We start from the raw sequence: 26,817 nt of genomic DNA, 5'->3' as shown, positions 1-26,817 counted from the left end.
AGGACCACATCAAGTTAGATAGTATTGAAGTAACAAAGACACAAAAACAGCTGCAAGCTCTTTTCCAAAAAGGAAGGGAGATATATTGCTGTTAATATACAGAAGTAATCACAGATCTCAAAAGTTTCAGTACTTGGTCATGTATGTTTGGGGAGCTGCTGCTTCTGTTTTCCTGCAGTGTGGTCAGCACCACCTTTTACTTGTCTCATTCAGGCCTAAGCCACAGTGCTGTAGAGGTGGGGGGAGACCAGATCGATTGTGGTGTCAGCCCAAGAGACACTCAGCTGAAGGTCACCAGCCCAACCAACAGATCTGCAACTGCAGAGATCTTTCTTTCATTTGAGATGTCCTTTCACTGTTGCTGGACAGGTCAGATGTCACACTGTAATCCTCTCCTGCCACATGCAAGAGGTGTGGGGAGGGAGAAGTTGTTGCCAATGCTGTTCTCCAGGTCCTCTTAAGGGGATGAAAGGAATGGCCTTGGATGCCATCTGTAGTGCAGGAGGAAGGTCTGTGTGTCAGGATTTGGGTGCAGCAGCAGGACTGTGTACAGAGTTCGGGCCCAAAATGGCAAGGACAGCTGTCAGATGGGACTGAGGGACATCAGCAGGCAATGTTGGGAAGTTTTGGTCAGGTGCTTCTGTCATCTACTTGGGTCTAGTTACTTCTAATCTTTCTTATTGGATTTGTCAGAGGCATAAAAACGTAGCTGTGGATCGCCTAGCACATCCTACTGTATTTCCTCATCTCTGTCACATACAAATATTAAAATCACAAACTTCTAAACCCAGGAGGTGTTCTGAAGTCTCCCAATGGTTACATGTCAGAATTGCTGTGATGAGTAAAGAAACTTACCCAAAGCATATCCTCCCTAGGGCACTTACCTTTGGGATATGAGTTGTTGCCATGTCTGTATTGATTTTGGAGTGCTATCTGTGTGTCTCAGTTTGAGAAAACTCAACATGAAACTTTGATAACACACTTGGCTTTTGGTTCTGCTTTGGAAGGCTGTGGAAACAATTACTGCTGCTGCATTTTTTCCAGCTGGTGAAGTGAGACCATGCCTTTACATGTTTTGTTTGGGTTCTGTTTTGTTTAGTTTTTACATGACAGATTTGTTTGCTGACACCTGAGAGGAAGTTTACACTTGTGTGATGTGGTGTCACCTTGTGGCATTGCCCTCAACAAGCACCTTTGGTGCAGAGGCTTCATTCCCAACATTAAGCAGTGCTTTGTGTGAAGTGTGTTGGGACACATCTATTTAACTGATAGACTTGTGAAATGGAGTGACTTGCCTATGGCAGCACAGGAAGGGAGTGGGAGAGTTAGGAGTAAAACTCGAAAGATTTGGCTCCCATTTCCCTTTTTCATTTTTACATTTGTACTTCCAGCTTTCAGTTTATCAAGAATTAATAAGTAATAACCCATGATAGAAAAGGCCTGACACTCCTTCTGTCGTGAGATGTTTCTTTGTCTTCAGCATTGTGCAGAACTCAGCAGTGTTACATGTTTTTAGTTTTACTTAAGTGGCATTACTCAATATTTAATGTGAAATAGAAACACGTAATTCACAACTGCAGTCAGCTGTGCTGGGATGTTTGTCAGCCAAAAGGTGGGTGAAGTAGCAAGACTTTCTTTATGCCATGAAAATTGAAAATTTTCAGCAACTTTTTCATTTAATTTCTTGTTACATTTCACGTTGTACACACAGCTGACATGATAATCCTTCAGCTTGTCCTAAATTACATTTTAAAATAGAGATAAGATAATTATAGTGATCTGAGTATTTTTAATCAGTTGTAGAGGAAATTTCTAATGATACTTGTTTCTCTTGAATTTCAGATAAATTAGTGGATGTGTTAATTATGCATGTGACAAAAAAAGTAAATCAAGTGAAAATTACAAACAGCGTTACCCAAGACTGCTTTGACTGGGATCAGTCAGTCACAGCTTGGCATCTATGGCTCTTCTGTTTGTAGAGTGCTAGAGGGAGCTCTAACCCCTCGATCGAGGAACAGGCTGTCAGTGGTGCATCTCAGAGTTTGGGCTGTGGTAGGAAACGTTGACTGTTTTTGATGTTTTAATTTTATTTTATAGCAGGAGGTTGCATATGGTTTTTCCAGGCATGAGCCCAAATTGCCCTTCCTAGATGAGAAGATACAGATACTATGTTTGTAAGTGTACTATTATTAGCTTTAATACAGGCTATTATGAGCTACCTGAAAATACAGAAAACAAGTGAGTAGTATCAGAGAGATGTTTAGCAAATACTGAGTGCTAAAGGCTAATAGTCTTTTCCTTCTGCAAAGGAGAAAAATTCTAACCATGAAAGACCTAATGGTATTTAAAAGAGAATACATCTTAAAGTGGTGGAAGCAGAAGCTACTTTACTCAGCATGTAACAGATTCTTAGATGTTTAGCCAATTATTATAGTAGAAGTTATAGAACACATTGGTGGTTGTTAGATAAATTTACAAATCGGATGCATCAGTGCATGAGGATGGGAGAGATTTCTCACTTCATATGCTCCACACTGATAACATTCTTGATATGATAGGAAAGTAACTCTCAGAAATGGGATATAAAAAAAAGAAAAAAGAAACTTGGTTTTTATCTGTAGAAAGGGAAATATAGGTGAGTTGATACTATTTTCATTGTTTATTAACAAACTCACTAAAAGGAATAGCAGAATCATGGCTTTGTGTGAAGGAACTTTGTGTGGAAAGTACAGTATTTTAAAGGACCAAGTGAGGCTAGCAGTTCTGTTTTGCCACAATTTACTGGGGGATTTATATTGTTTGTATGCTACATTCAAACACATCCACTTTGATTGAGCCTAATATAATGAGAAGAATAATGGAAAGCTCCCTCCCTCCTTTAGTTTGAGGTATTTTTCTGAAAGATTATTGGCAGCTAAACACCGAGTTTTAGGTGATTCCTAATTAGGTGATTCCTCCTGATTCCAGGAGGAATCCCTGGTGGAACAGTTTGTGACTTGAGCCTCTGGGTTATGCAATTTGAGTGTCAGCTGATACGAATGCAGTCTGCTCAGCTGTGGAGCTGCATATGCCTTCCTGAAGTGCTGTTATGGTTAGAGCTGGTCACTTGCTGTAACAGAGGGTCCTAGTTCCTGCCTTTCTTCTGTCATGTGCTTTCACATAGCAGCAGCAATTGGCCTAACCCAACTTAATGCTGTTTCTGAAGATACAGAATTCATTGTCCTTAGCATGTATATTTGGAGTCTGTTCCTCAGGTCATGAATCTCTTATCAGGTATCAATGAAAGAACGGACCAACACAATCTTATATTTTAAGATCAATCTTAATCTTGAGATATAAAGTCAAAGAAAACTTCAAGGTAGGATGGACCTCTGGAGGTCTGTAGTTCAGCTGCCTGTTCAGAGGAGGATTACTTCACAACCAGTTCATTTTGCTTGGAATTTTGTCCACTCATATTTTGAATGTCTTCCTTTTAATGTCAAGAGCTTTGATTGCTACAGCCTGTTGCTGTTGCCCCTCTTCGTGTCGTTACACACTTCTGAAAAGATTCCGTCTCTCTTTCCTCTGAACCTCCCTTTAGGTAGTGGAAAGCTGGTGGATAACCCCCAGTCTTCTCCAGGTGAAACACATCCATCTTCCTTGGCAATCCTAGAGGTCCTCCATGGGAATCACCCTGCTTTGCCAGGAAGGTAATGTTTGACTGGAAGTTTAGCAGAACAGCTCATCTGGAGAAGACAATGCTCATTAGCAAGAGAGGGTTATTGGATGACCTTGTAGGGGTTATAGGACCACTACAAGACAAAATCTCAAGATTTTGGCTGCAGACCACTGACCAGCTTTAACTTAGCGCTGTACAGAATATTTAATGGATTTGTCTTACAAGTGCCTCTGTGGTGGCTGCTAATAGCAATAGTATTGGTATCAGCCAGTGTGAGTTGCTCAGATGTCCTCTTCTAGATCTGGCTGTACAGGTGGAAAAGAATACCATGCAGCCTTTGCCTGGCTGCTGCAGGTTGCTGCCCTCCAGGATCTGTCAGCAAAACTGCAAACCTGCTCTCAGTTAAGATGAGGTGTTTTAGTGTAGACAGTTTAAATAGCAGGTCTCTGCTAACAAGCTTATTTTGACTGAAATAGTTTAGGGAGTGCTCATGTAGCCAACTCCTCCAGCAGATCCAAGGAGTGCATTTGCAATGGGAGCAGAGCACATACATGAATCTTGTGCTTTTTCAGAAGGCTGCTGGGTTTTTCTTTGTTACATCTATCTCTCTGGTATGCCTGAAATACGTAGTACTCCTGTAGCTGGCAAATATTATATGATATCCAGCATGTATATTCCTGATGTCCAGTTCTGAATCTCTCACATTGCCTTGGCCTAGTAGTTTGGTGCATATGTGCCCTCTTTGTTGTTGATAACAAAATGCATCTCAAAGGAAAAACTCACTGAAAATACAACTGAGTAAGCCATCTTGGAGGGCTTCTGTTTCTTGGTGCTAAAAGCTTTACATAGGAAGAACCAAGTGGTCTGAAAATCTCAGTAGTGTTATTGAGATCAGATAACAGGTTTTAAGGGTCATTCTCTCTCTCTCTCTTTGTGTTGTTCACAGTGGTATCAGTCTTCACTGTTACTTCAGCCATGTTTTGAACCATTTGAGTCCATCTACCTGTTCATGGCTGCCTTTCTCTCTCAATTGAGGGAGCACTTGAAGCAAGAAGAAAATCAGCAGTAACACCTGTAAAGAGTAACTTCACTCAGGCAGTAGATCATGCTTGAGTGTTTTAAAAACAGAAGCAACTGTTCCAGAAAACTATGAAACTGCTGCTTAGAGCATTGTTTACTTATGCCTCTCCCTGATATAAATGAACACTTTGCTGCTACTGGCCATTACCTGATGACTTTAGTAGACTGGTTCTTCAAGTCATAATGTGCATATTCCTTCCCTCCATTAACAGTAATAACATGTAATGGTCCCAGCAGCTCTGGTTCTGATAGCCATGCCAAGGAAGAAAGCATTTCCTTTGATGGTTTCCAGTGGAAGAGATTTGTTGTTACTGGAGTGTCTGCTTTGAAATTTATGTATGATCACTTTACAGCTAGTAAAAGGTGTGCTCTGTAATCTGTCTCTTTAAGAGTGATGGTGCCTGTCCTCCCCCTCAAATGTCTTGATATGCATTTGGTCAGGGATCATAGTTTGGGAAAGTAACATATGCCAGTGCTCTGCTGATGCAAGCAGATTTCTCATCACTGCTGGTTATTTGCAAAGACAACTTGGAGATGAGGAGGAGGAGAGGGACTCCCAATTCACATCCATTGCTGGCATCAGAAAAATTTTATTTTGGAGGTTTTTGTCAACACTTAAAATTTAGGTGGGAGACCTATATCGAAGGAAAGTTTTACAGTAAGAGCTGTGAGATTCCAGACAGTTAAACTTTATTAGCCTGTCTGAAACATTAAGTATTAGCTTAAAAGAATATTTTTTTAATCTCCTCTCCCTTTTACTGTTTACTGTGTAGCAGTGTGGGAGGGGAGCATCTTATCCAGCAAGGTGTTACTGGTGCTCTTTGTGTAGCCTATGTGCAAGTGCCCGTGGCTCAGTACTGTCTCCCCAGTCCCTAGAGAGACTCCCCATGTTACTTCTCTGGTGTCTGCAGCTTTTCCTGGCCCTGAACAAAATCAGCCCTTTCCTTTTCTTCTGTGTCTGAGGTAATATCCTCAGCCAGGTGCCCTCCAGGCTGACACCATATCATAGGTACTTAGATGGTACCTCTGAAAACTATTGCCCTCCCAGGATTTCAGAAAGTGCAGCAGGTTGGGATGCTGTGTCCAGTGTAATTCCCGTGATCTTTCATCTGGATGTATCCTTTCTTACAAAGCTTTTCTGCAGTGTGATTAGAAACCAGATGTGGACAAGCAGCCTAAAGCTCCAGAGAAGCAAAATTGCTAATTCCTTGGGTGCTGTTAGATTCAGTATGTGTGTTTTGAATTTTCTCTTGAAAATAAACAGTAGAGATGCTGCAGTTTCTTTCATGGTGGTTTCTTTTTGACTCTCAGATGTGATTGATGATCATCTACTTGTGGGTTATGTTCGTTTTTCAGAATGTTTCAGTGAGCTTTGCAGCGTGGAAAGTAATTCAGTACTGAGCGAGTAAGTCCATATATGAGCTAAACCCATGGTTAACCTCACAGAGGCTGTTATGTGAGATGGAGGCAGGCAGAAATGGGTAGATTCTAAACTGAGCTTTTAAAATAAAAGTAAATGGAGTGAGTTGTTTAATGACCTAGCATTGTAGCCTTGCTGTCAACTCAAACACTGGAAAAGCAGGTTCATCCTGCAAAGGAGAAAAATGAGGAGCTGGCTGCCCTACTCATGTCTCTCAGGTGCTATGGCTCATGAGATCGTGTTTTTTATGGTGAGGCAACCCCCTCACCACCCCCCAGTTCTCAAAGCAAAGGAGTTCTTTTATTGGAAGCTGCCAGTGAGGATCTGTAAAGGAACTTACCTCTTTTCTTAGCCTTGGCAGTCTGGGAATCAGTTCTGCAGCATTTGGTAATTGCAAGCCTAAAAAAGAAGAAGCCTGCCATAGAAATTGAACCTGTATCCTCTTAATTAAGAGGATTTCCACTGCCTTTGGGCAGTGGAAAAAAACACCCTTTGAACTGGATTCTCAAGTAACTATCTCTGCCTTTAGCATGGAAGGCTAGAATACCTCAGCTCTGTTTCACCATTTTTCTTACATTGCTGTGGTTACATTGTTGTGGCATTGAGTGCTACTTCATCATGAGCAGTAGCAAGCAATTCCATGGCCGCACAAGTAACTTTGGGAAAGGCAGCTGGGCTGAGATTCTCTGGCTAAGAGCACCTTTTCAGGCATCAACCAAATCGTCCCATGGCCATGCTGGTACTTCCTAATCCTTCTGCTTTTCCCACATGCTTCTAACTTGATCCAGAATTCCTGAGCTTTTGCTGCTGGTGAAAATAGTTTCATGTTTGGATTCACAGTTGTGGGAATTTTTTATGTGGTCAATCTTGAAGAATATTCAGGATATAGAGGCAAGCATGGCTTTGCTTTCATTGTGAAGTTCTTGTCTTTCCCCACCTTCCTTGGCCCCTGGACATACACCTCCGTGGTTCCTTTCTTTGTCATTCCATTGCTTGGGTTTTTTCCCCCAGTGTCTTTTATCTTGTGAGTAAAGTTTGAACAGTACGCAGAAAGTTAACTGCCTGGAGTCTTTTAAATATAAGTAACACGCACCCAGTAATAAGCTGTCGGTTGTTTTTTTGCTGCCTGCAAAGAAACATAAACACAGCGCTCATTTCTGGCAGGTTTTTACTGTCAGAGTTTCTCCTATTATATTTATCTTACAATTTGCCAGGGGGTGAAGTTATTAAGTTTTAGCAGCAGCCATCGATCAAGTTCACAAGTTAACACGATAAAGGCTCTGTGCCGCTCCGATCCGGGAAAATGATGATCCTCACTCGGTAATTAACTAAATGAGAAAGTTAAATCTTACTTGAGAGCTGGGAGAGATGAAAGAGAGGTGTTTGTCAGTTTCTCAGTGGAAATTAGAAGCAGTTTTCTGCAATTCCCTAAGCTGCTGCTCTGTCATATTTTACATAAGCACTGGGAAAACGTCTTGTAATTAGTGCTGTCATGGAGGATTTTTTTTGCTGAAGGATGTTGGAATAATTCATTAGATTATCAAGAAAGGCTTGTGTCCTGAAATGATTAGCACAGTGAAATTTAAACCATTAACGATAACAAGTTTAGAGCTTGCTGCAGTGCAGAGGCACCCGGGGTATGTCTGTGCCTATTTCAATCATTTCTTATAATTAAACATTATGTCCTCTTTTTTCCTCCCCTTCACTAAGACCCATCCAAAATTCCTGTTAAGGTGGTTCTGTCTAGATCAGTGACTTAACCACAACGGGCAGTGCAAGCAATTGGAGGAGAAATGCTGCAATTGCAGAGAAGCAGTAAAGGACATTTGTCTGTGTCAGAGCCTGTAGTCCCTGTGAGTCCAGGAAGGAGGGAAAAAGCCCAGAATGACCTGTTGGTACTAGAACATGAAAGAGAAGACCTTTCCTTTTATCTACAGAGAAGCTGAATTTTTCAGTGGTGGTCTAAGCTCTCAGTATTTTTAGAGCTTCATCATGAAGATGTCTTGAACATTCAGAAGGTCCCAAATCTTGCTGGGATCATTTAAGCCATTCTTGATATTCTAGGAGACAGTTTCTCTGTGACTTGAAGAGATGTCTTCTTGCATTGAGAAACACAAAAGCTGAATGCATCTGTCCTGTGAAAGGTGCCTGAACAAAGTCCTCTGCAATGACTAGAGCAATGTAATTTTTTTTAAAAAGACATAAAAGTTGTGACCACTCGTGTTGGTGGGTAAACACTATTGCTGTACTACAGTCAGGGAAGTTGCTTGGTTTTGGTTTTTTTCTGTGCTTTAGGAGGCTCCTTGGTCCCTTGCACTGAACGAAACCAAAAGTAACTTTGGTTGTCATATATGGGTTTACAGCTGCAATTTGCCGTAGCTGGTTTGTTTTATATGCAAAGCAGTAGATTTATCCAGTCTTTATTTATCTGTGTTGAAATATTGCACCTTCCTACAGTTGCAAGCCGTTATTTAGATTAAAGTCCTTTCATATATTAGTCCTCTTCTACTTCACTGGGCATACAAATGTGCTTTGTGTTAAATGTAGCCATTTGGAGAAATGGTCTTGTAATTACGGGCTGCAGTGGAGCATAGTACGTAGATCCCTGAGCTCGTACCAACCTGAGGCACTCAATCCCCTGGGTTTCCTGGCACAGCTTATGAGCTCAGGCTCAGCATTGTCAGAGGACACCTCTGCCATTCCTGCAGATGAGTCATGGTGCCCAGAGCCAGCTGGGGCACCTCTCAGCCCTCACTTACAGGGCTTTGTGAAAAAGAGTTGGTGAAGCTTCATCTGTTCCAAGTTAGTGGTTTTCTCTGTTATACCCAAATTTCCTCCCAGATGATGAACTACCAGTGCTTATTCTTCTTTGCCATTTTTGGAAGTGAAGCTTATAAAAAATGTGATTGTATACAGTGCATTTGGGTGGATATTTACCCTAGCAGTGTGGATGGCAAGTGGAACAGGTTTTTCTTTTTCAAGTGAGGCCTGATTATTGTGTTAAGAGACAGAGGAGGCTGTAGGTGATTCAATAATACAGACGCTTGATGATGTTGTTTTGTTGCTGCTTTTTTTGTTGTAATAGGCCTTTTTCACTGAACTGCCAGTGGATTTTCAGGAATCTTTAAATTCAAATTCTGGGACTTTTGTTCTAAACTATAGTTGGAGTGATTTGAGAACCCTGTCAGTTTACCTGTCTCTATTCGGCAGAACTGGTGTGTTCATGGCATATCCTGTTCTCTTGGTCCCCTGCTTGCACAAACCATAGGACCTGCTGAGCACACCTCTTGGGCTTATGTTCACTCCTTTTGGTGGGAAACCAGGGCAGGTAAGGGTGCAAACCGGGTCTCAAGCTGACATTGTAACAATGCAGCTGAAGTATGAACCTAAAAAATATGGTGTTCTCATGTCCACTGATTCGGACATAAACACTGCAACATGCTTTTCTTAGCAGAACCACTTTATAAATCTGGAGTTTCACTTCCAGAGTTGTTAAAAGTGCTGGTCAATGGATTCTTTAATTTACTCATTATTCCTATCCAAGGAGCCTGTGTTCAGACAGAATTAATTGTTTTGTCCCATCTAAACCATCTATTTGTACACACATAAGCCATGACTTTTATTTGCAGATGTTACAACTTCTGTTTGATACCACAAACCAATGTTTTAGAAGAAACTGGGGAGTTGAAGGCTGCTGGGAGAAGGGTGTTCAGAAGGCAAGGAAAGGCCAGAATATGGTGCCACCCTGTGAAAGGAGCTGCACCTTTGTGTCCTTTGAACATCAGCTGTATACTCCGCTCAGCCTCAGCATATCAGGCAGACTTCACAGTCTCTCAAATTAGAAGACAGATGTGTAAGCTTTCAAAAAATGTTTTTTAGAGACAAGCTGTTTTGTAAGGTGCACAACAAACAAAATGAGAAATTAAAGGAGATCAAGTTTGTAGATTATGATATCTCCCCACTGTCTTAATCTGGCATTTTGCTGGGATGCCTGTTTTGCAGGCAGTTTAACTGCGGCAAAAATTACCAGAATCCCTTAACACAGATGTTCTCGTCTGGTAATCACCTTTTGCCTGGCCCTTAAGTACTGTCGGACTTCGCTAGAAAAAGTCCAGTCTTTCACACGCAGGACTTGATGCCCATAGTCTCTTTAGTGATTTGTCTTGGCCCAAGAAAGAGTTTTTTGTTCCTGCTGCCCAGTACTGGCTCTGTAACTTGCTTGCAGTCACTGCAAGTCACAGCAGTCAGTGCTGTCCACGTGAGGATTGAATGAAATTGTAACTTGCTGTCCTTCTGTCCTTGTCTTGAATGATCTTGCTGGACACAGCCACCCACAGCCACACATTTGCAGGGGGGAACAGGGGTAAACTTGAAAATAGCTACACAGTGGAGCACTGATGGTGTGATCACCTTATTCTGTGTTCTCAAAGAAGCTTAAGTCAAACTATAATCCAGAAATAGAAGAAGCTGCTTGTTAAAAATTACAGCTGTTTACTATATTTTTCTACCAAAGGAAGGTCCAGCTCTCCAGAAATGTTGAAAAGAGTATTTAGGTGCATTATCTCTAAGAAAATTAAATTTATATGGTGATCAGTTATGTAGATTTTAAAATTACAAGATTTTGGTGTCCCAAAATCAGAATTACTGTTGGGATTGGGAGGTATTGAAGTTCAGGAGTTATTTACTCCTGAGAAATGAGAAACTTCTGCATTCCAAATTTACTATTGATAACTAAATTTTGTGGTCTCTAAATAGTTTTGGCACTTGCTGAAAAGGGGCTTTTTTCTTGTTTTTCCTTTTCCTGTAAAATTGATTAATCATTGTATTTCTTTTAGTTCATTAGATGTCTTTGCAGAGAGATTTAGGTACTCATTTTTTTTTTTTCCACTTAAATTTAATAAGGTTCCCTGGCAAGGTTGATGCTTGGAATTATCATTATAGAACAAAAATATGGCATCCCTGCCTCAGTGTTTTATGTGTTCTTATACCTGTAAATTATTTGATAATTAATGAAGAACCTCTGTGTGTATTTTGACAATAAAAATGATGTAATAATATTGACTGTTATTATAATGCTGTCTGGTGCTAAACTGTTGCAATAAAAGAGAGAAAATCACATTTTTAGCAGAAAATAGGAACTATTTGACCAGCATAAGAAAAAATAATTTCCCAGCAAACGGTTAATCTTATTTGGACAAAGGATACCCTTGCAATGCAAAATGTGCACTTTTCTTCCAGTTAAATCATTTAGAAAGCAGAATTTATATCTTACTATCAAGTAGTAAATTGAAATGTCAGTGTTCTGTTTTGTCCCTGAAACTCTTCTTTGAGCTGACTCCTTCTGACAAGATATTAACAGTGCTCAGAAAGTTGAAAATATTTTATTCTGTGAAAGAAGTATTTACCAAATGTCAGGGTGTATTTTAGCTGGCTTTGCTCTCAAGGTATAATTCATTTTTTTTTCATCCATTTCATGCATTCCCTATGAATTTTAGCAGCAATCCATTCTTTAGAAGAAAAAAACAAAGTAGTTCATGCTACAGAGTACAAATGCAGTTTGCTGTTGGTGCATTGAAGTAAATGGTATATGTACATTAGGAATCCAAATGTATTTTACTGTCTACATATTAAATAAAGTTGTGTTTATGTTAAACTGCTGCTGAAGGTTTCCCATCTGACTAGAGTGCTTTGTGTGCAGCTCTGGCATGAGGCAGTGCATTGTCGTGCAGGCTGCGCTCGGGCGGCACCGGCCGCGATATGTGGTCTCAGACAGCTTTCGTGTGTCAGAGTGCTTTTTGCCTTCTATTGTCTGCCTCCTATAAGAAATTGTACAACTGCTTGTGTTTCTTCTCATATGTGTTATTTGGGTTGTTCCTGTCCTTCCTGTTTACAGACAAAACTTGCCAATGGCACTTCCAGTATGATTGTGCCCAAGCAAAGAAAACTGTCTGCAAGCTATGAGAAGGAGAAGGAGCTCTGCGTCAAGTACTTTGAACAGTGGTCCGAGTCTGATCAGGTGGAGTTTGTGGAGCATCTCATCTCCCAGATGTGTCACTACCAGCACGGACACATAAACTCATACCTCAAACCCATGTTACAGCGGGACTTCATCACTGCACTGCCAGGTATTTCTGCAGGCAGAGGGAGCTTGCTCCCTGTCTTTCAAAAAACTATTCTGTTCCGCCCTGCCCTGCTGGAGAGGTCTCTTATACAATCAGTTTGCAGAACAGATAATAGCTTTTGAATGAAAAGCTCTATACCAGTATGAAATGTTGTAATATTTTAATTTGTGATCCTACTGTGTGTCAAGGCATGATCTAACACCGTCATGGTTTGTCTAGGAGTAAGTGATAGCTAATCTGTGTGTTGTAAGGGTAGTTATCCCAAGCCACAGGGCAGGTACTTGTGCTCTTAATGCCCACAACGATGCATGAATAACGAAATTTTTTTAAATTAAAACTACTACTCTTTCTGGTTGCTCAGCTGAGGTTTTCCCTTTTCTTATTTAGGTATTTGTCTCTCTTTCCTACTGAAATAACTTCCTGAAGCCGTTGCTTTGATTATGTGTTTATTGCTAATAGAAAATGGAGGGCATAAGAGCAAAAGATGGAAGTGTTCTGGTTTTTACACCTTTTTAGTGCCTTCCATTGAAAATATTATCCCAGCTATTCTCAGATGTGGCATTGGGCAGATTTCATTGAATGCACACATAAAGTAGTGTGTATAAACATGCAGTTTTATATTGGCCCTGTCTTATACATGGAAAAACTAAGGTGGTGGGAGATCAGATATATACAGTAATAGAGTTTCAGAACCAAGCAGAAATTCCTGGCTCTTTTGCTCATATTTTTTCAGACCATTAGATCATACCTTGGTAGATAGGTCCTTAGTTTGTGAGGGACCTGAGTGAGGAGTGGTACAGGTGTTGTCTCTAAACAGACAGTTGAAGAAGATGTTTCTTGCCAAAACCTTATTCTGTGAATACCTTTGGAGAAGTGCTGAACTTCAGGCAGTTTGATTGTTCTTCAGAAGGGAATTCTCAACATGAAATACAAATTCTAGCCCTAAAAGACAGAAAAAAGTATCTTTAACTGTGAATTGTATAAAGCATAAAGGCACTGCAGGAGTTTTGCTAGGAAGTTAAATAGGTAGACTCATTGGATTTTAAGCTTATTGTGCCCAGTAATCTAATGGCTGTTGTAGCATTAAAAAAAATGTTAGTTATGCTAAGTACCTGCTTTATGTTAGTTTTTAGTAGTCCAATGGCAATAATCTCATGTACTTAGAGCAGCATTATAACTTGTGGAGCTGCTCTGTTTCAGAAAAATAGGAAGTGTTTGGAAACTGCATTGGTTTCCTCACTTTTGAAGTATACATGTAGTTGCATACACAATCTTTCCAGGTCTTTCTCCACGGAACCCCATGAAAGCACCCCATGAAATCAACACATCTCACTGCACTTGGTTAATTTCTTCCTACAGGGCTTTTTCTGAGAATTTTGGGCAGGTGCTATAAATACTTGTAGAAGCATTCCAAATTTCCTAGCCATACCATATTTGTTACTGGTCTATTCACAGTTGCCCAGGAAGCAGCTGATTTTACTCTATCAGAATGCAGAATAAATAGGAATCAAGCAGCTAATATGTGAGTATTTTAATAGTTGGGGGAAATGTGTGCATAAATAATGTATGTGCATCAATTTGCATATTTGCAAGGTGCAAATGTCCTAGTGAATATAGCTCTAAGGGAGAAAATTAATGTCAAGGAATTACACTGGCACAGACTCTGCAGTCTGTGCAGGATGTCCTGAGTATAAGCAGGTTCTAATGAGGGAAATGGAAAGGGAGGAGGGTAAGAGTGATGCCTAGAAAAGAGCCTAGAAAAGAGTGATGAGCCTAAAATTCTAAAGTAAGTCATATAATGAAAAAAAACCCTAAAATCTGTAAGTATTTTTTAGCTTTCTGAAATTCTCAAGTGTTCAGTACTCTGATTTCATTTTTACTACTTCATTCTCTCTTCTGCTCTCCCCCTTGAGTGAATAAAACAATAAAGCTACTTCAAAATCATGAGGCATCTTATCTCTGTCCTCCTAGCATGGTCCCAAAGAATGACCAGAATTAAAGGTAGTTTTAGATCTTGGGCATGTTTTGCCAATATAAAGTTGGCTGAGATTATTTTCCCAGTGCTTTGAACAGAATTAAGGTTGTTTGTAAAATACAGCTTAGCTGTGTACTTACAAAGTTCGTTCAGTTTCTGAAAAATAAGGCTTCTGCTTAGCATTTTCATGCTGTTTAACATTTTTTATGAGGAAAGTCATTTTGATAAGGATTTCATGTGTGAAATAACTGAGACATTCTTGTTGGTTCGGAGGGCTGAAGGGCTAATCATGTTTCACATCCATTTAGCTCTTCTGTGAGCAGAGTTTTCCCATTTTAAGGAAGCAGTGCTTTGTTAGATACATACCTCAGTGAGTTGTGCTGTTCCTAAGAAACAAAATAATAAAATTGAGTTTGCAACCAGGCCAAAATAGCTCTGCCCATCCACTTATCATAAATATGAGGAAGAGAGGCCAAAACATTAGTATTCTTTTGCTGCACAGGGTCTAGTATCAATGGCAAAGGATGACTTAAGGATGTGGCAGTAGTTACAGCACCTCATTGCAGCCAAGATCTAAAGTGCAACTGCTGATGAAATAGAAAGGGCACGTGGGTGAGGTTTGCTATGCCCAGGTGTTGCAGTGTAGCCCTGCTTCCTAAAGCCACCAGTTGTTCTCCATAGATAAAATTAATTAATTCTGTGACCCTACTGACTTAAAGCCACCTGTAAGGATGTTATGGAGGCAGGCATTTTTAAGTGTCCTGGTGGGTGTATAAATGTCTGTAAGCCTGTTGGAAGCAACACAGTCTGGGAAATCTGCCATTTTCACACAAAGCTTCAGGAACAGGGCAACAGGATGTCCATGTCTACCCTGCCAGTTGTGGAATTCCTGAAAATTCCAGTTCACATTCACTTAACCATTGTCTCCCTCTTTCTGCAATTTGCTGAGGGGGTCAATCTAAATTTGCACTTTTTTTTTTAATAGTGGTTGTACATGTCTTTTCAGATTAAATACATAATAAAGGCTGATGATGCTTTTATTTTGCAGGTTGACATCTAATTTTGTATCTCTAAAGATAAGAAATGTCAGACTTCTTTCTCTACTCTCTGGTTGTGCCTGGTTTCATTCACATGCTTTTTCTACATAAAGATTGAACCATAAAATGCTGAGCAGAATGTCTCACCCAAAGTGTATTCTAAGTTTAGTATATTTGAAAGCAGCAGGAGGAGGCATGCTGAATTGTCTCATTTTAATGCAGTGGGAGATACTTCTGAGATCTTTCCGTTAAGGAAATAAAGGTTGGGCCATTTGTGTATCATGAACTCTGATCAAAATCAGCTGGTTGTGCCTAGTTTCGGTTTTCAGAAGTCTAGACTTGTGACTGTAAAAATGTATTTATTGCCTTTTCTTTCCCCCTCACAAGCAGAGCCTGGTCTTTGAGACTGTTTTAAAAGCAAGAAAATAAATATTTAACTTTGTTCCAAATGCGAACAAGAGGGAAGATTTATGTAATACCAATCTGCCATGCTTCATTTTTGGCTGGACTGAACATTATGCCTGAGGGATGATGTGGTCTAAACTTTCACAAAGCTTATGAAATTTAACCTGGGAACTGAGATAATCTCTTGGTGGTGTGTCTCATTTGTGAAGTAAACAGCCTTCAAGAGAAGCTGTATTTGCACAGCTTCACATTTTAAAGGCATCTTGTTTTTCTGAAGTCTTGATTCTGATTAAATTTGAGTCGGTATGGACACATTTTTGTTGATGTCATCCATCCAGTTAAGAAACATAGCATAACCTTCCCTATGTAGACCTTACCTTGAGTTGCTTGGTGCTAACCAGGCAGTTGCTTTACATTTCACTCCAGACATGTTGAAGTAAAGTCAGTCCTAGTATTCACATTGGGAAATACTTGCAAATTTTATTATTTTGGTGCCTATTTTTCCTTCACCCAGTAAAATAAATGAAACTAGCAAACCTGCTTAACTTTCTCCTCCACAGCCTCTCCTTCCCTCTTGACGTGCATCTGCATATCCTTCCCTCCCCCCTGTCTAAAGGTACCACTACCCTTCAGGGCACACATTGGGAATATATATTTTTTTCTTCATTACATTTAAAAGCTACTGCTTTAGCAAAAACAGCTTTTGAGCCATTTCAACATGAGAACAGCTGTAGCAGTGAGATGAGAAATGGTCCTAATATAGAGAGATTTTGGGGGCTGCATTGCTGAGTTGGAAATGCCATCCATAGAATATCCCCCTAGTGCTAAAACCCATCGAAATAGATTGGAATGACTTCTTGGATTCTTTATTATTTTTAATGACTTGTTGTGCTATGTCCAAAGGAAGTTGGAGAAGACTGCTCACTCCTGAACTTAGCCTCAAATGCTCTTCTGTGCATTTGGTCCAGCTCTGCATGCAGAAGAGGAGATGGAAGGAGAGTGTATCATTGTACTAGCAGGGGGAGTTGTTTTAAACTCTGTGTCTGTCCAGCAAATAATGTTTTTTCTGTTGTTGTTGTTCTCCCCCAGCTCGGGGATTGGATCACATTGCTGAGAACATTCTGTCATACCTGGATGCCAAATCTTTGTGTGCTGCTGAGCTGGTGTGCAAGGAGTGGTACCGGGTGACATCTGACGGGATGCTATGGAAGAAGCTCATTGAGAGAATGGTCAGAACAGATTCCCTGTGGAGGGGTTTGTCAGAGAGGAGAGGATGGTAAGGAAACTGAATCTTCACCTCTTTTGCTCGCATTCAGGACAATAAGGGTTATGTTTCAAGCCGTATTTGGAGAGGGTTATTCAGCACTGAAACGTCATGTTGGTTCCAAACCTGACAGTTGCTTACACCAAAAATCAGGGTTTGTGTAGTTAGGGCATCATTTGGCTATGTGGCAGTGTGGGGGATTTTTTCCTCAGCTTCCTCATCTGGCCATGCTCTTACCCCACTGTGACAAGTGAGATATATGGACTGAGATTTTTACACCCAGCTGTCATTCAGTTCAAATTAAGAAGCAGTGTATGCCTCGTGAGAACCCTAAACCGGTCAGCAGTTTAGAGCAGAAGAGCTTTTTCAGGAGTGGCAGTGGGGGAGCATGTGCTATGAATTAGTTCTTTCCTGATAGGTCTGTTTGTTTTCCTCAGCAGATTTTCACTATTAGATATCTGTTTAATTTTCACACTGGAAGCTGAGGGTAGGTACCACAGAGAATAGGGGACTTTAGAAATGCAGATAGATTAGTTAATAATCATCTGGAATAGCCTTACTGCAATGTAGGTCTCACTCAAGTTTGAAGCTGCACTGCTAACATTTCATTAGAACTTTCTCTCTCAGGGGTGCACCCTTTAATACATAATTTTCTTTTCCAAGGGTGTCCCTAGGATGTTGGCAGAAGGGAAACTGGGTATGAATATTTCATAAACAAGATAAAAGTGACAGCTCAGGCATTTTGGTTGCTATTAAAAAGAAAAAGATACAGAGTTGCAAACAAAGACCCCTGGTTTATGGTTAATTTTGTTATACTGTTTGTCTCAGGAAGTAAAGGCAAGTAAATCAGGATTATGAAACATTCTTTAAAAATAAATACTACTTTGATCTTCCTCTAATAGTGCAGTGTTTCTAAAAAGTATAAAATAAACACAAGCGTGGCAGTAGTAACTTTGGCATTTCTTTTAGTGCCTTATTCTCTCCAGGACTGCCATTTTTCCTCCCTACTGTTGAGGTCATGGTATGTCCTAAGAGGAGCTTGAGAGGTCATTTAGTCCTTTATGTTTCCCATAGGCAGGGACAGATTTTTCTTAATTCATCCCCAATCTTGGTCTTGTTCTTAAAATCCTCTACTGATGGAGAGTTCCCAGGCAATGTCTAAAAAAGGAATTCCACAGTTTCACTTTGTAACTCTTTCTAACTTCAGTGTTTGAGAGGTTTTCCTGATATCTAGGCTACATTTTGACTTGTTACACTTAACCTGCATAGATAAACAGGACAGTTTCTCATTCTCCTTTCTGAAGTAATCCTATCCGTGTTGGAAGATGACCATGTTTCCTATGTTTTGGCTGCACTAGCCAACCATAATGATGTGTTGTCTTGTACTCTAACTATTTTCATTTTTCTCTGTTTAGACCCTTCCCAATTACTCTACTCCATTCTTGGAGTATGGTGTAATCAGCTGAGTATCTTCTGCTGAGGCATCACTGGGGTTTGCTCCCTCCACACTTCAGAAATAACATTAGCTCCAAATACTAGTCATACACATGACATTTCTAAAAGACAGGTGCAAAATTTTGCTTCTCATCTCAAGGACAGTCACCCTGTTACTGCACCTCTTCAGGTTTGTGCTATGTGCTGGAGGTTGCTTAGACACAAGCAAGTTATGCCCTCTGGTTATCTCTTTGATCAACAGATAGAGCTCTGTGGATAAGAGATGAAGACAAGAAATACCCAGTGCAATTGCATTTCTGCCATATAGAATGTTATAGCTTGTAATCAGTGCTAGCTCTGTGCATGGCACAAGGAGGTGACTAACTGGACAGTTCAGAATGATGGATGACTGATGTTATTTGTTTACAGCTCCTCAATTTGCACAAGCTGCCTGATTTCAGCATTTGCAGCTTGTGCTTTACAACAGAACCCCTCCCCATTCTGCAGCATGGCAGCCTTCACTGGCAGATTGTCGGGGAGCAGTAAGGGTTACACAGATTTAGAGAAATATAAAACAGAAGCCCAAAATCTGGGCACGCTTGTGTCCATCTGATTGAATTGGCTGGCCATCAAAACCTTCAGACAATAGTTCCTTTTATCCCAGAGCCACAGCACAACAACTACTGGGATGCCATGGAAATTCCAAGCAATCCTTCAGCTAAACAGTAAACAACTGACTCTACATGCAGCAGGGTACAACTTACAGGTAGCAACTAGACTTTGTGTTACCTTAGCTAGTAAAGTTAGAAAGAATAAAAAGATTTTTAGGCACATAGGCTTGTACAAAGGTTTTTCTATACCTGCCCCAAGTCTTCCAGGATGTCTCTGAGGTATTCTGTGCATCTCCAAAGAGGTTTTCGTCTTCCTTGGCCACTAATATTAATTTTCATGAATGCACTTCCTGGCTGGATCACATTTAATAGGCATCTGTCTAGTTAGTGGTTTGCCTGCATCCATGTGTACCATCCTCATGTGTTTGTTCCCGTATGCATGTCTGCTGGTCATCGTATTTGAAGAAACAGGTAATTCTTCTGTCCAAACATGAAAGCACCTTTCTCTTGAGTTGTACTTAGAATATTTTAAAGAAGTATCAAAAGTTCTTTTCCTGAGCATTTGTCATTTTGTTTGTCCAGTCCTATAGTTTGTACTGCCTTACAACCCAAAGATTTTGGTTCACTGTTGTGGTATCTCTAGTTCAAGTGCATCAGGGCAGCTAATGTACAGTCTCTGAAATGAGTTTTGAGGTATACTGAATGGAAAGGACAGGAAGGAAATGCACAAGGAAGTATTGAACAATTAATTATGCTGTAATGGAGCAAGGGAGGGAGAAGTGGAGAGCTGGCCCAGTGTAAACTCTGTGTCTCTGATGCCAGGATTACACTCGGAGGCATTTGTGCCTCTCTCCATTTTGTGAGGCATGTTGCCAGGCAGAGCAGCAGTTAGTACGCCCATGGTGGGCTTTACTAGCTTCCACACCGTGTTTGGTGGCTTCTTAACTTCAGGATGAGGAATTAAAGTTTTTTACACAGCAGGCAGTGATTGCTGTTCACAGATTTTTTTGGTAACAAAAATCTAGCTTGGGATACGAGTATTCCAAATCAGTGTTGAGATGAGGGAGGCACCACAGATGAGGTGTTTGCTTACCAAAACAGAGAGTAGTAGCAGTAAAATGTCCATGTAGCCAAATTGACACTGTTCCTGCTAATGCAGATAAAAGCTAGCCTTGAATGCGTAGTAGATTTGAGGGTTCCTTGGCTTGTTTTGTTTTCTTTGCAAGCTGTATTTTAAAGGTGACCTCTGATAATGTGTGTGAGTATTGCAGGCATGAACCATTGTCAACCCTTACTGAGCTGAATGGACCCATGTCCATAATAGAGAATTTATTTCCCTTCCCTCAGTTACTAGACACAGATTTTTCTTGGGTATTTCAGTGTTAAAATACGACACTGACATGTTGCAGGGCAAACAAACAAGGAACCATCCCATCTTAGTAAATTAAGTTTGACTATGAATCTGTCAGCAGTGGTTACCCATTTGTAAAATGCCAGGAAGACCTTTCTCCAAAATGCTGAAACATGATTTGTGTTCAATGGAAATGTTCTTTGTCTTCCAGGGGGCAATATCTATTTAAAAATAAACCTCCTGATGGAACTGCACCACCCAACTCCTTCTACAGAGCACTTTACCCCAAAATTATACAAGACATAGAGGTAAGAGACAGCTGCCAGATGTGGTGGTGTTTCACTGTTGGTTTTTCAGTTTTGTTTTCTTCAAATGTTCCTGATTTATTCATGATGCTGAAATTCTGGGGATATTCCACTGCAGTGTAATATTTTATTAAATCTGACATGTCTTTGTTTGTCTGGAGTTTGTAGATCTGGGATAGTTATAAAAGGTTCTGCTACTCCTTTAGACAGAGGATGACTTGGGTTGTTCAGTGAGCTGTTTGCAGGTGGAGTCTCTGCACTTTGCACATCAGATATCACAGCAGCACCATAACATCTTTTTTTTTCTGTTCCACAGTACTTTGCTCCTCCTGCAATGAGACCTAATAGGCTGTTACAGGATATCAAGAACTGAGGCAGGGAGAGAGTGCATTTCAAAAGTCTGCATTTCTAAGGTTCAGGGAAACAGGAAGCAGCTGAGCATGTTTGCCTAGCATTTAGTGTGAGCAAAATTGCATGTTCTGGTTGTTTCCTAATGGCAGAAGCAGTGCTCAGGCACTGTTGGGACAAGTTTGTAAAAGCACTTAGAGTTCAGCTGAGACTATCTTCAGTTAATTAGCTGTTGGGTCATCACAGGGGACTGAAGGTTGGAGATACAAAAGGCTTTTAGGTGACATCTTCCTCACCATTCCCAACAACATAGACCAGTTTAGCCATGATATGTTTTCCAAGCATTTGTCTGTTTGATTGGTTTTATTACATGTATTCTGTAAAGCAATTATGTCATTGTATGGGTCTGATTGCAGGAAAAAGCATAAAGAAAACTGTCTGCTGCCTTCTCAACCAAACAAAAAAAAAAAAAAGGGAGATAGTTCCATGCTTTTTTTTCCCTGCATCTCATTTGTCTCCTGTCTCTCCTCAAGACAATAGAGTCGAATTGGCGGTGTGGAAGGCACAGTTTACAGAGGATCCACTGCCGAAGTGAGACAAGCAAAGGGGTTTATTGTTTACAGTATGATGATCAGAAGATAGTAAGCGGCCTAAGAGACAATACTATTAAGGTGAGAATGCTCCATCATGGCATACTAATGACTTGGAGTGCCTATGCCATAAATAATAGTGTCCTAATTTTAGTGACACATACCCAGTCTCTTGTTAGTAACCTAGCCTTCTCCTTCCCCTTCCCCCATCTCCCAGCTGCACAGCAGCTATGCCTCTTTTATCTGGCTAGAGAGACCCTGTTTGCAGACAGGCTTCACCAGCAGAGTTTCTGTCCAGCAGTAATTACAGGCTATGTAGTTATTGGGCCCTGTACCCTAATAAGAAGGGTAAAACCAATATTCATAGTAAAGCTGGTAATATCAAAGATGTCAATGTATTGCACCAAAGAGCTTGTAGAAGACTCTGCAGATGCCACTAAAGGTGTTCTAAGTGCACTATGGAAGATGGGCTGTAGTGAAAATCAGTCTAGTCAAACCGGTATGTGCTGAAAGATGAAAACCTTACTGAACTGTCTGGTTTTGAATGTTTGCTTCTTAGATCTGGGATAAGAATACATTGGAATGCAAGCGAATTCTCACGGGACACACAGGTTCTGTCCTGTGCCTCCAGTATGATGAACGGGTGATCATTACTGGATCTTCAGACTCAACAGTCAGGTGTGTGCTCATGATTTGGACCTTTCTGTTTGCCTCCTAAGATTTCAGCTTTGCAAGTTGCTGAAATGATCTCTTCTTAAACACATACTGTTCAAGCAGTTCCATGAAGTAGTTCAGCAAATTTGTTCAGCATTCTGCTGTCCTTGTTTATCAGATGTCCATGCAAATCGCTGTCAAGGAGAAATGAGAATCTAAGCCAAGGCCAGTCAAGGTCAAGATGACTTAGGAAGGCCATCTAGCATTTCATCAAGGTTTTGCATGTTTTGACACTCCCTGAGAATGTTATAAATTCTTTTTGATAATAACTTTTTAAGAGTTTAAATTTTCAAAGTAAGTTTGAAGGTTTAGTCATCCATTGTCATTTAATTTTAACAAAATATGTATGACTAGATATCCTATGACTTTAAATTAAATTTCAGCATGATGTTTCTTTTCATTCAATATTTCTAACCTTGCTATCCTTCAAGTCTCCAGTAAAAGGCTGGACACCTCAAGGTAGCACTTGTGGTGCATGTTGTGAATTTGTGAAGTACATTAGTCATACTAGGGGATACCAGAGAGTGTAAGACCTGTAGTGTAAATAGAGGCACATATGAGTTAATGAATTGCAATAAGAACTTGGATGTGAAGGGGCAAGTCTGACTTCTCCATGTTGTTATATATTCCCTCCTTGTCAGAGTACAAGCAATGCTCATGCAGTGGAGTTAGACAGCAAAAAGCTGCATTGGTGGCTTTTTCTGGAGCTATTAGCATGCTTTCCTGTGGCTGCAAGCTCCTCTGTGCTTGTGTAGACTACTACTGTTAAGCTAATAACTATTAAATTAAATTCCTGATATGTGATGCATGCAGTCTTGCAGTTCTGCTAGGTTTTGGGGTCCTGTCATTCATAGCAATCCAGAATTTCAGCATCGCCAGCTGCCTGGAGGTGATGTGGGAGCTGCACTGGGCTAAACAGATCACAAAAGGAGAGGCTGATTTCTGTAACAAGCACTGTCATTTTGCATATCAGGCCAGGCAGGCTAAATTGCAGACTGGCTACTTGCCCAGGAATACTTTGTCTCCCACTGTATCTATAAATGTTTGTGCAGACCCCAGAGGCACATAGGATGCATCACTTTTATCCTTGGGTCTCCTCAGGAAGAGAGGCTTCATCCAATAGACAGTACAGATGGGCTCTTAATGCTTCTGAGATCTCAGGGATGCACTTGTCCAAAGAAGTCAGTGGGTCTCCAGCTCCTGTTCACTTTGGCAGCCCTGTCTGCAAACTGTTCGTATGTTAATGGCTCAGGTCTTTAGTTTTTTCTCCTTTGCATTTTCTAATTGGAATGTGGTTTTCTTTCCCATTTAGAGTTTATAAGTTGATGCACTTAGTTTCCATAAGTTAGAAAATAAGACATTAGAAGTCTTTCTCAGATCTTTCTTACTGCTTGCCTTACTGACGGCAGGAAGTTTTAACTTCTTCAGAGTCTGATGTGCCTGATAATACAGCCATTTTCTGCTTCATATAGTGTATCTGGAATACAGGTGTGATAGTGCCAAAAGAAATCTCTTTATGGAATGGCAGAAGAAGTTTCTGCCAACAGAATAGCCCAAAATAAATATTTTTAGGGCTTAAAATCTTCATTTCAAGTTCTAGAAGTTCTGTATGAAGCTTTCATCTAACTTGCATCTTAAATTATCTTTCAGTTGAAACAGTTGGTTCCAATAACATTAAATTGACATAAATGCTATGTCTTAATTTGGGTATTCAGCACATTCCTGTAATGTAGCTGTGTACCAGATGCACCACAGGGTAAATGCAAATCATAGTGCAACTTGTGGCAATTAAGTAATTTTGTATTTGTTTGAAAAGAATTGTCTTGTCTTCCTGCTTCTGTATAAATTACCACTTGAGCTGATAGTCCTGTGAGAGAGGTCAAAAATGAAGCTTGTCAGGGAACTTACTTCTCCACATTGACTGGAAATGAAGTGTGTAATAGGCTGGCACACCCAGGAAACACCAGTCTTTAAGGCCATCAGTCTTCTACCTTTCCTCAGCATTAAATTCCTTTAATTAAAGAACGCTTTTTTTCCTGGGTGCATTATTTTTATGGTGTTAACTGCATTGCAGGGTTTTTGGCTGCTGGACTGTCTCAATGTACACATAATCAACAGGTTTATCTAATACAATTTTTAATGAACTATTTAATAGATGTGGATATAACTTGTGGTGTTTGCTTCTCTAATAACGCTAGAGAGTCAATTACCCCTCCCTGTCCCTCTCTTGCTCTGCAGAAAATTCACTGTGCAGGTTTTTAACTCTCTTCTCTCTGGTTTGAAATCTGAATCTTGCAGAGTGTGGGACGTGAATGCAGGTGAGATGCTGAATACACTGATCCACCACTGTGAAGCCGTGCTGCACCTCCGCTTCAACAACGGCATGATGGTGACGTGTTCCAAGGACCGCTCCATCGCCGTGTGGGACATGGCCTCCCCAACAGACATCACCCTGAGGAGGGTGCTCGTGGGGCACCGAGCTGCCGTCAACGTAGTGGACTTTGATGACAAGTACATTGTATCGGCATCAGGTGACAGAACTATAAAGGTGAGGTGTTTCAGAGGTTTTTTATGTGCAGCACTGGGGTATTTATTAACAAAGAACAGTGACCAGACAGGGAAGATGGCCCCTGGCAGGATCTTCCTTTAGAAGCAGTGTTCCTCCTGCTCATTTGCACTTGTCCCTGTTAAGCTGCTACAACTCATTTACAGAGCTTGTGGCAAATCAGTTCCAGATACAGATGCAGTTGAAAAAGAACATTTTTTTCTGTGTTCTTTTTCGACTTGACCACTTCCATAACCTCTTCAGTCATTTAAACAGTTGTTAGAGGGCAGCATGGGGACAAAAGTGAAGGTGAGTGGGTAGGAGACTCTTCAGTGTTACTGCTGTGATCCCAGTCTGCAGCATTAAACCTCAGGAGAATCTGTATCATGTGTAAATTAAATCATAGCTCAAGAATGCTAAACCTGGAAGCCAATTTGATACTGTGTGGCAAAAATCTTCTGTGTACAGTGACCCAAACTGCTATTGGTTGCAGACTATAATCACAGGTTATCAGAGGGGCGATTTTCCCAGTCTTAATGATAGCAGCTTCATTATGAGCATTCTGGATTCATCTATATATCATACAGACACCATCTTTTGTTAGTCTCTTCGTAATAATTTTGTCTCTGTGTGGTTCCCTCCCCACTTCCTGTCACAGGTATGGAACACTAGTACCTGCGAATTTGTGCGCACCTTAAATGGCCACAAACGAGGCATTGCATGTCTGCAGTACAGAGACAGGCTAGTAGTGAGCGGCTCTTCAGATAATACCATCAGGTGAGAGACCAACTCCCCATCGCAGGGTTCTGTGCGAGCACGCTGTCTCTGGTGCGCTGGGACATGCAGAGGCTAGGCAATGGGAGTGCTCTGTACCCTTGTCAGCTTTGAAATATGCTTTCTCTGGTATAGAACATTGGCAACTACTGGAAAGAGATATTAGAAGCCTGTTTTACTGTGTTGTCTTTCATCCTCTACATCTCAAGAGTCCCATACTAATCAACAAGTTGCAGTGCTCTGACAGTTCTGGTGTATGAAAGAGCTGGCAAGTACCACTTTCTACAATGTCCTCTTGTGATATTTTAATTGGACTATGTGTCTAGTTAAAGGGGTCAGATTTGCAGTAAGAGGCATTTAATCCTCTGCAGAAATCCTCCTGGGCTCTCGCCAAACTCTTCTTGTGGTACTTGGCACCTGGTTAAGTTTGGAACAGCTGGTTTAGAGCATGAAGTTCTGTTTGCTGCCTTTTGCACTTCTCCAGCTGCCCTGGCTGCAGTCTGAGATTTAACTCTTTCTGGTATCACAAGTCAGAATTTCTCCCTACATCCTGCAGCTGCTGGCAGAGGGATGTCCCACTAATTCCAGGATGTACAGAACAAGCTTGAATATTAGTTTATGTGATAAAGAAAAATGGCCCTGTCATGGAAATGGGAGTAACAACATCCTCCCTTTTCCCTTTGTCATTTTTTAAAATAATTGTCTGCCTTTTGATAAAAACTTGAAAGCTGGACAGTGTAAGAAGGAACTCTTCACATCAGTAATGATTTTTCCTCAGTGAGAGTGATCCATGCTATTGTTTGTCTGTGGACTTGGTTTGCAATGTGCTGCCTCTCCCTGCTCTGCATTCTGTGGAAAACAGTGGTCCTTTGGTTGACATCACCAGGTCCTGCTCCAGATTTTAGTGCAGGGCTGTCTGAGAGCATGACCAGGAAAGCTAAAACTTCCATCTCTTAATCAAGGGAAGAGGTATTACAGGTATTGTGTAAGAGCAGCACCACTAAGTAAGAACTTCTGCATTTCAAATAGAAAAAATAAGCCTCTGCAGTTGTTGTACTATGAAACTTGGCCTCAGAAGTAGAGCAAGAAATAGTTAAATACTACAGCAGTTAGGGAGGGATCTAAAATATGCAGTGCTAATAAAAATAAATGTCAAGATAGTGATAATGCTAAACAGGAATACA

At 40.7% G+C, this 26,817-nt stretch overlaps 1 protein-coding gene across 6 annotated transcripts in view; it reads left to right on the top strand.

Annotated features, from left to right (window-relative positions):
- BTRC (beta-transducin repeat containing E3 ubiquitin protein ligase) overlaps positions 1-26,817 on the top strand; it is a 115,883-nt gene that overhangs the window by 80,451 nt on the left and 8,615 nt on the right. For all 6 annotated transcript variants that reach the window (XM_014250527.2, XM_014250523.2, XM_088059867.1 and 3 more), the window contains 7 exons: positions 12,052-12,283; positions 16,787-16,973; positions 20,569-20,665; positions 21,544-21,681; positions 22,160-22,278; positions 24,613-24,862; positions 25,518-25,636. In XM_014250527.2, the coding sequence (XP_014106002.2) occupies positions 12,052-12,283; positions 16,787-16,973; positions 20,569-20,665; positions 21,544-21,681; positions 22,160-22,278; positions 24,613-24,862; positions 25,518-25,636 (1,142 nt within the window). The remainder of the gene's footprint in view (positions 1-12,051; positions 12,284-16,786; positions 16,974-20,568; positions 20,666-21,543; positions 21,682-22,159; positions 22,279-24,612; positions 24,863-25,517; positions 25,637-26,817) is intronic.

Source organism: Pseudopodoces humilis, chromosome 9 (genome assembly GCF_049639895.1).
Source record: "Pseudopodoces humilis isolate 2021_Gansu_Grassland_sample_001 chromosome 9, ASM4963989v1, whole genome shotgun sequence".
Lineage (NCBI taxonomy): Eukaryota > Metazoa > Chordata > Aves > Passeriformes > Paridae > Pseudopodoces > Pseudopodoces humilis.
This window is presented reverse-complemented; position numbering and strand designations above follow the sequence as displayed.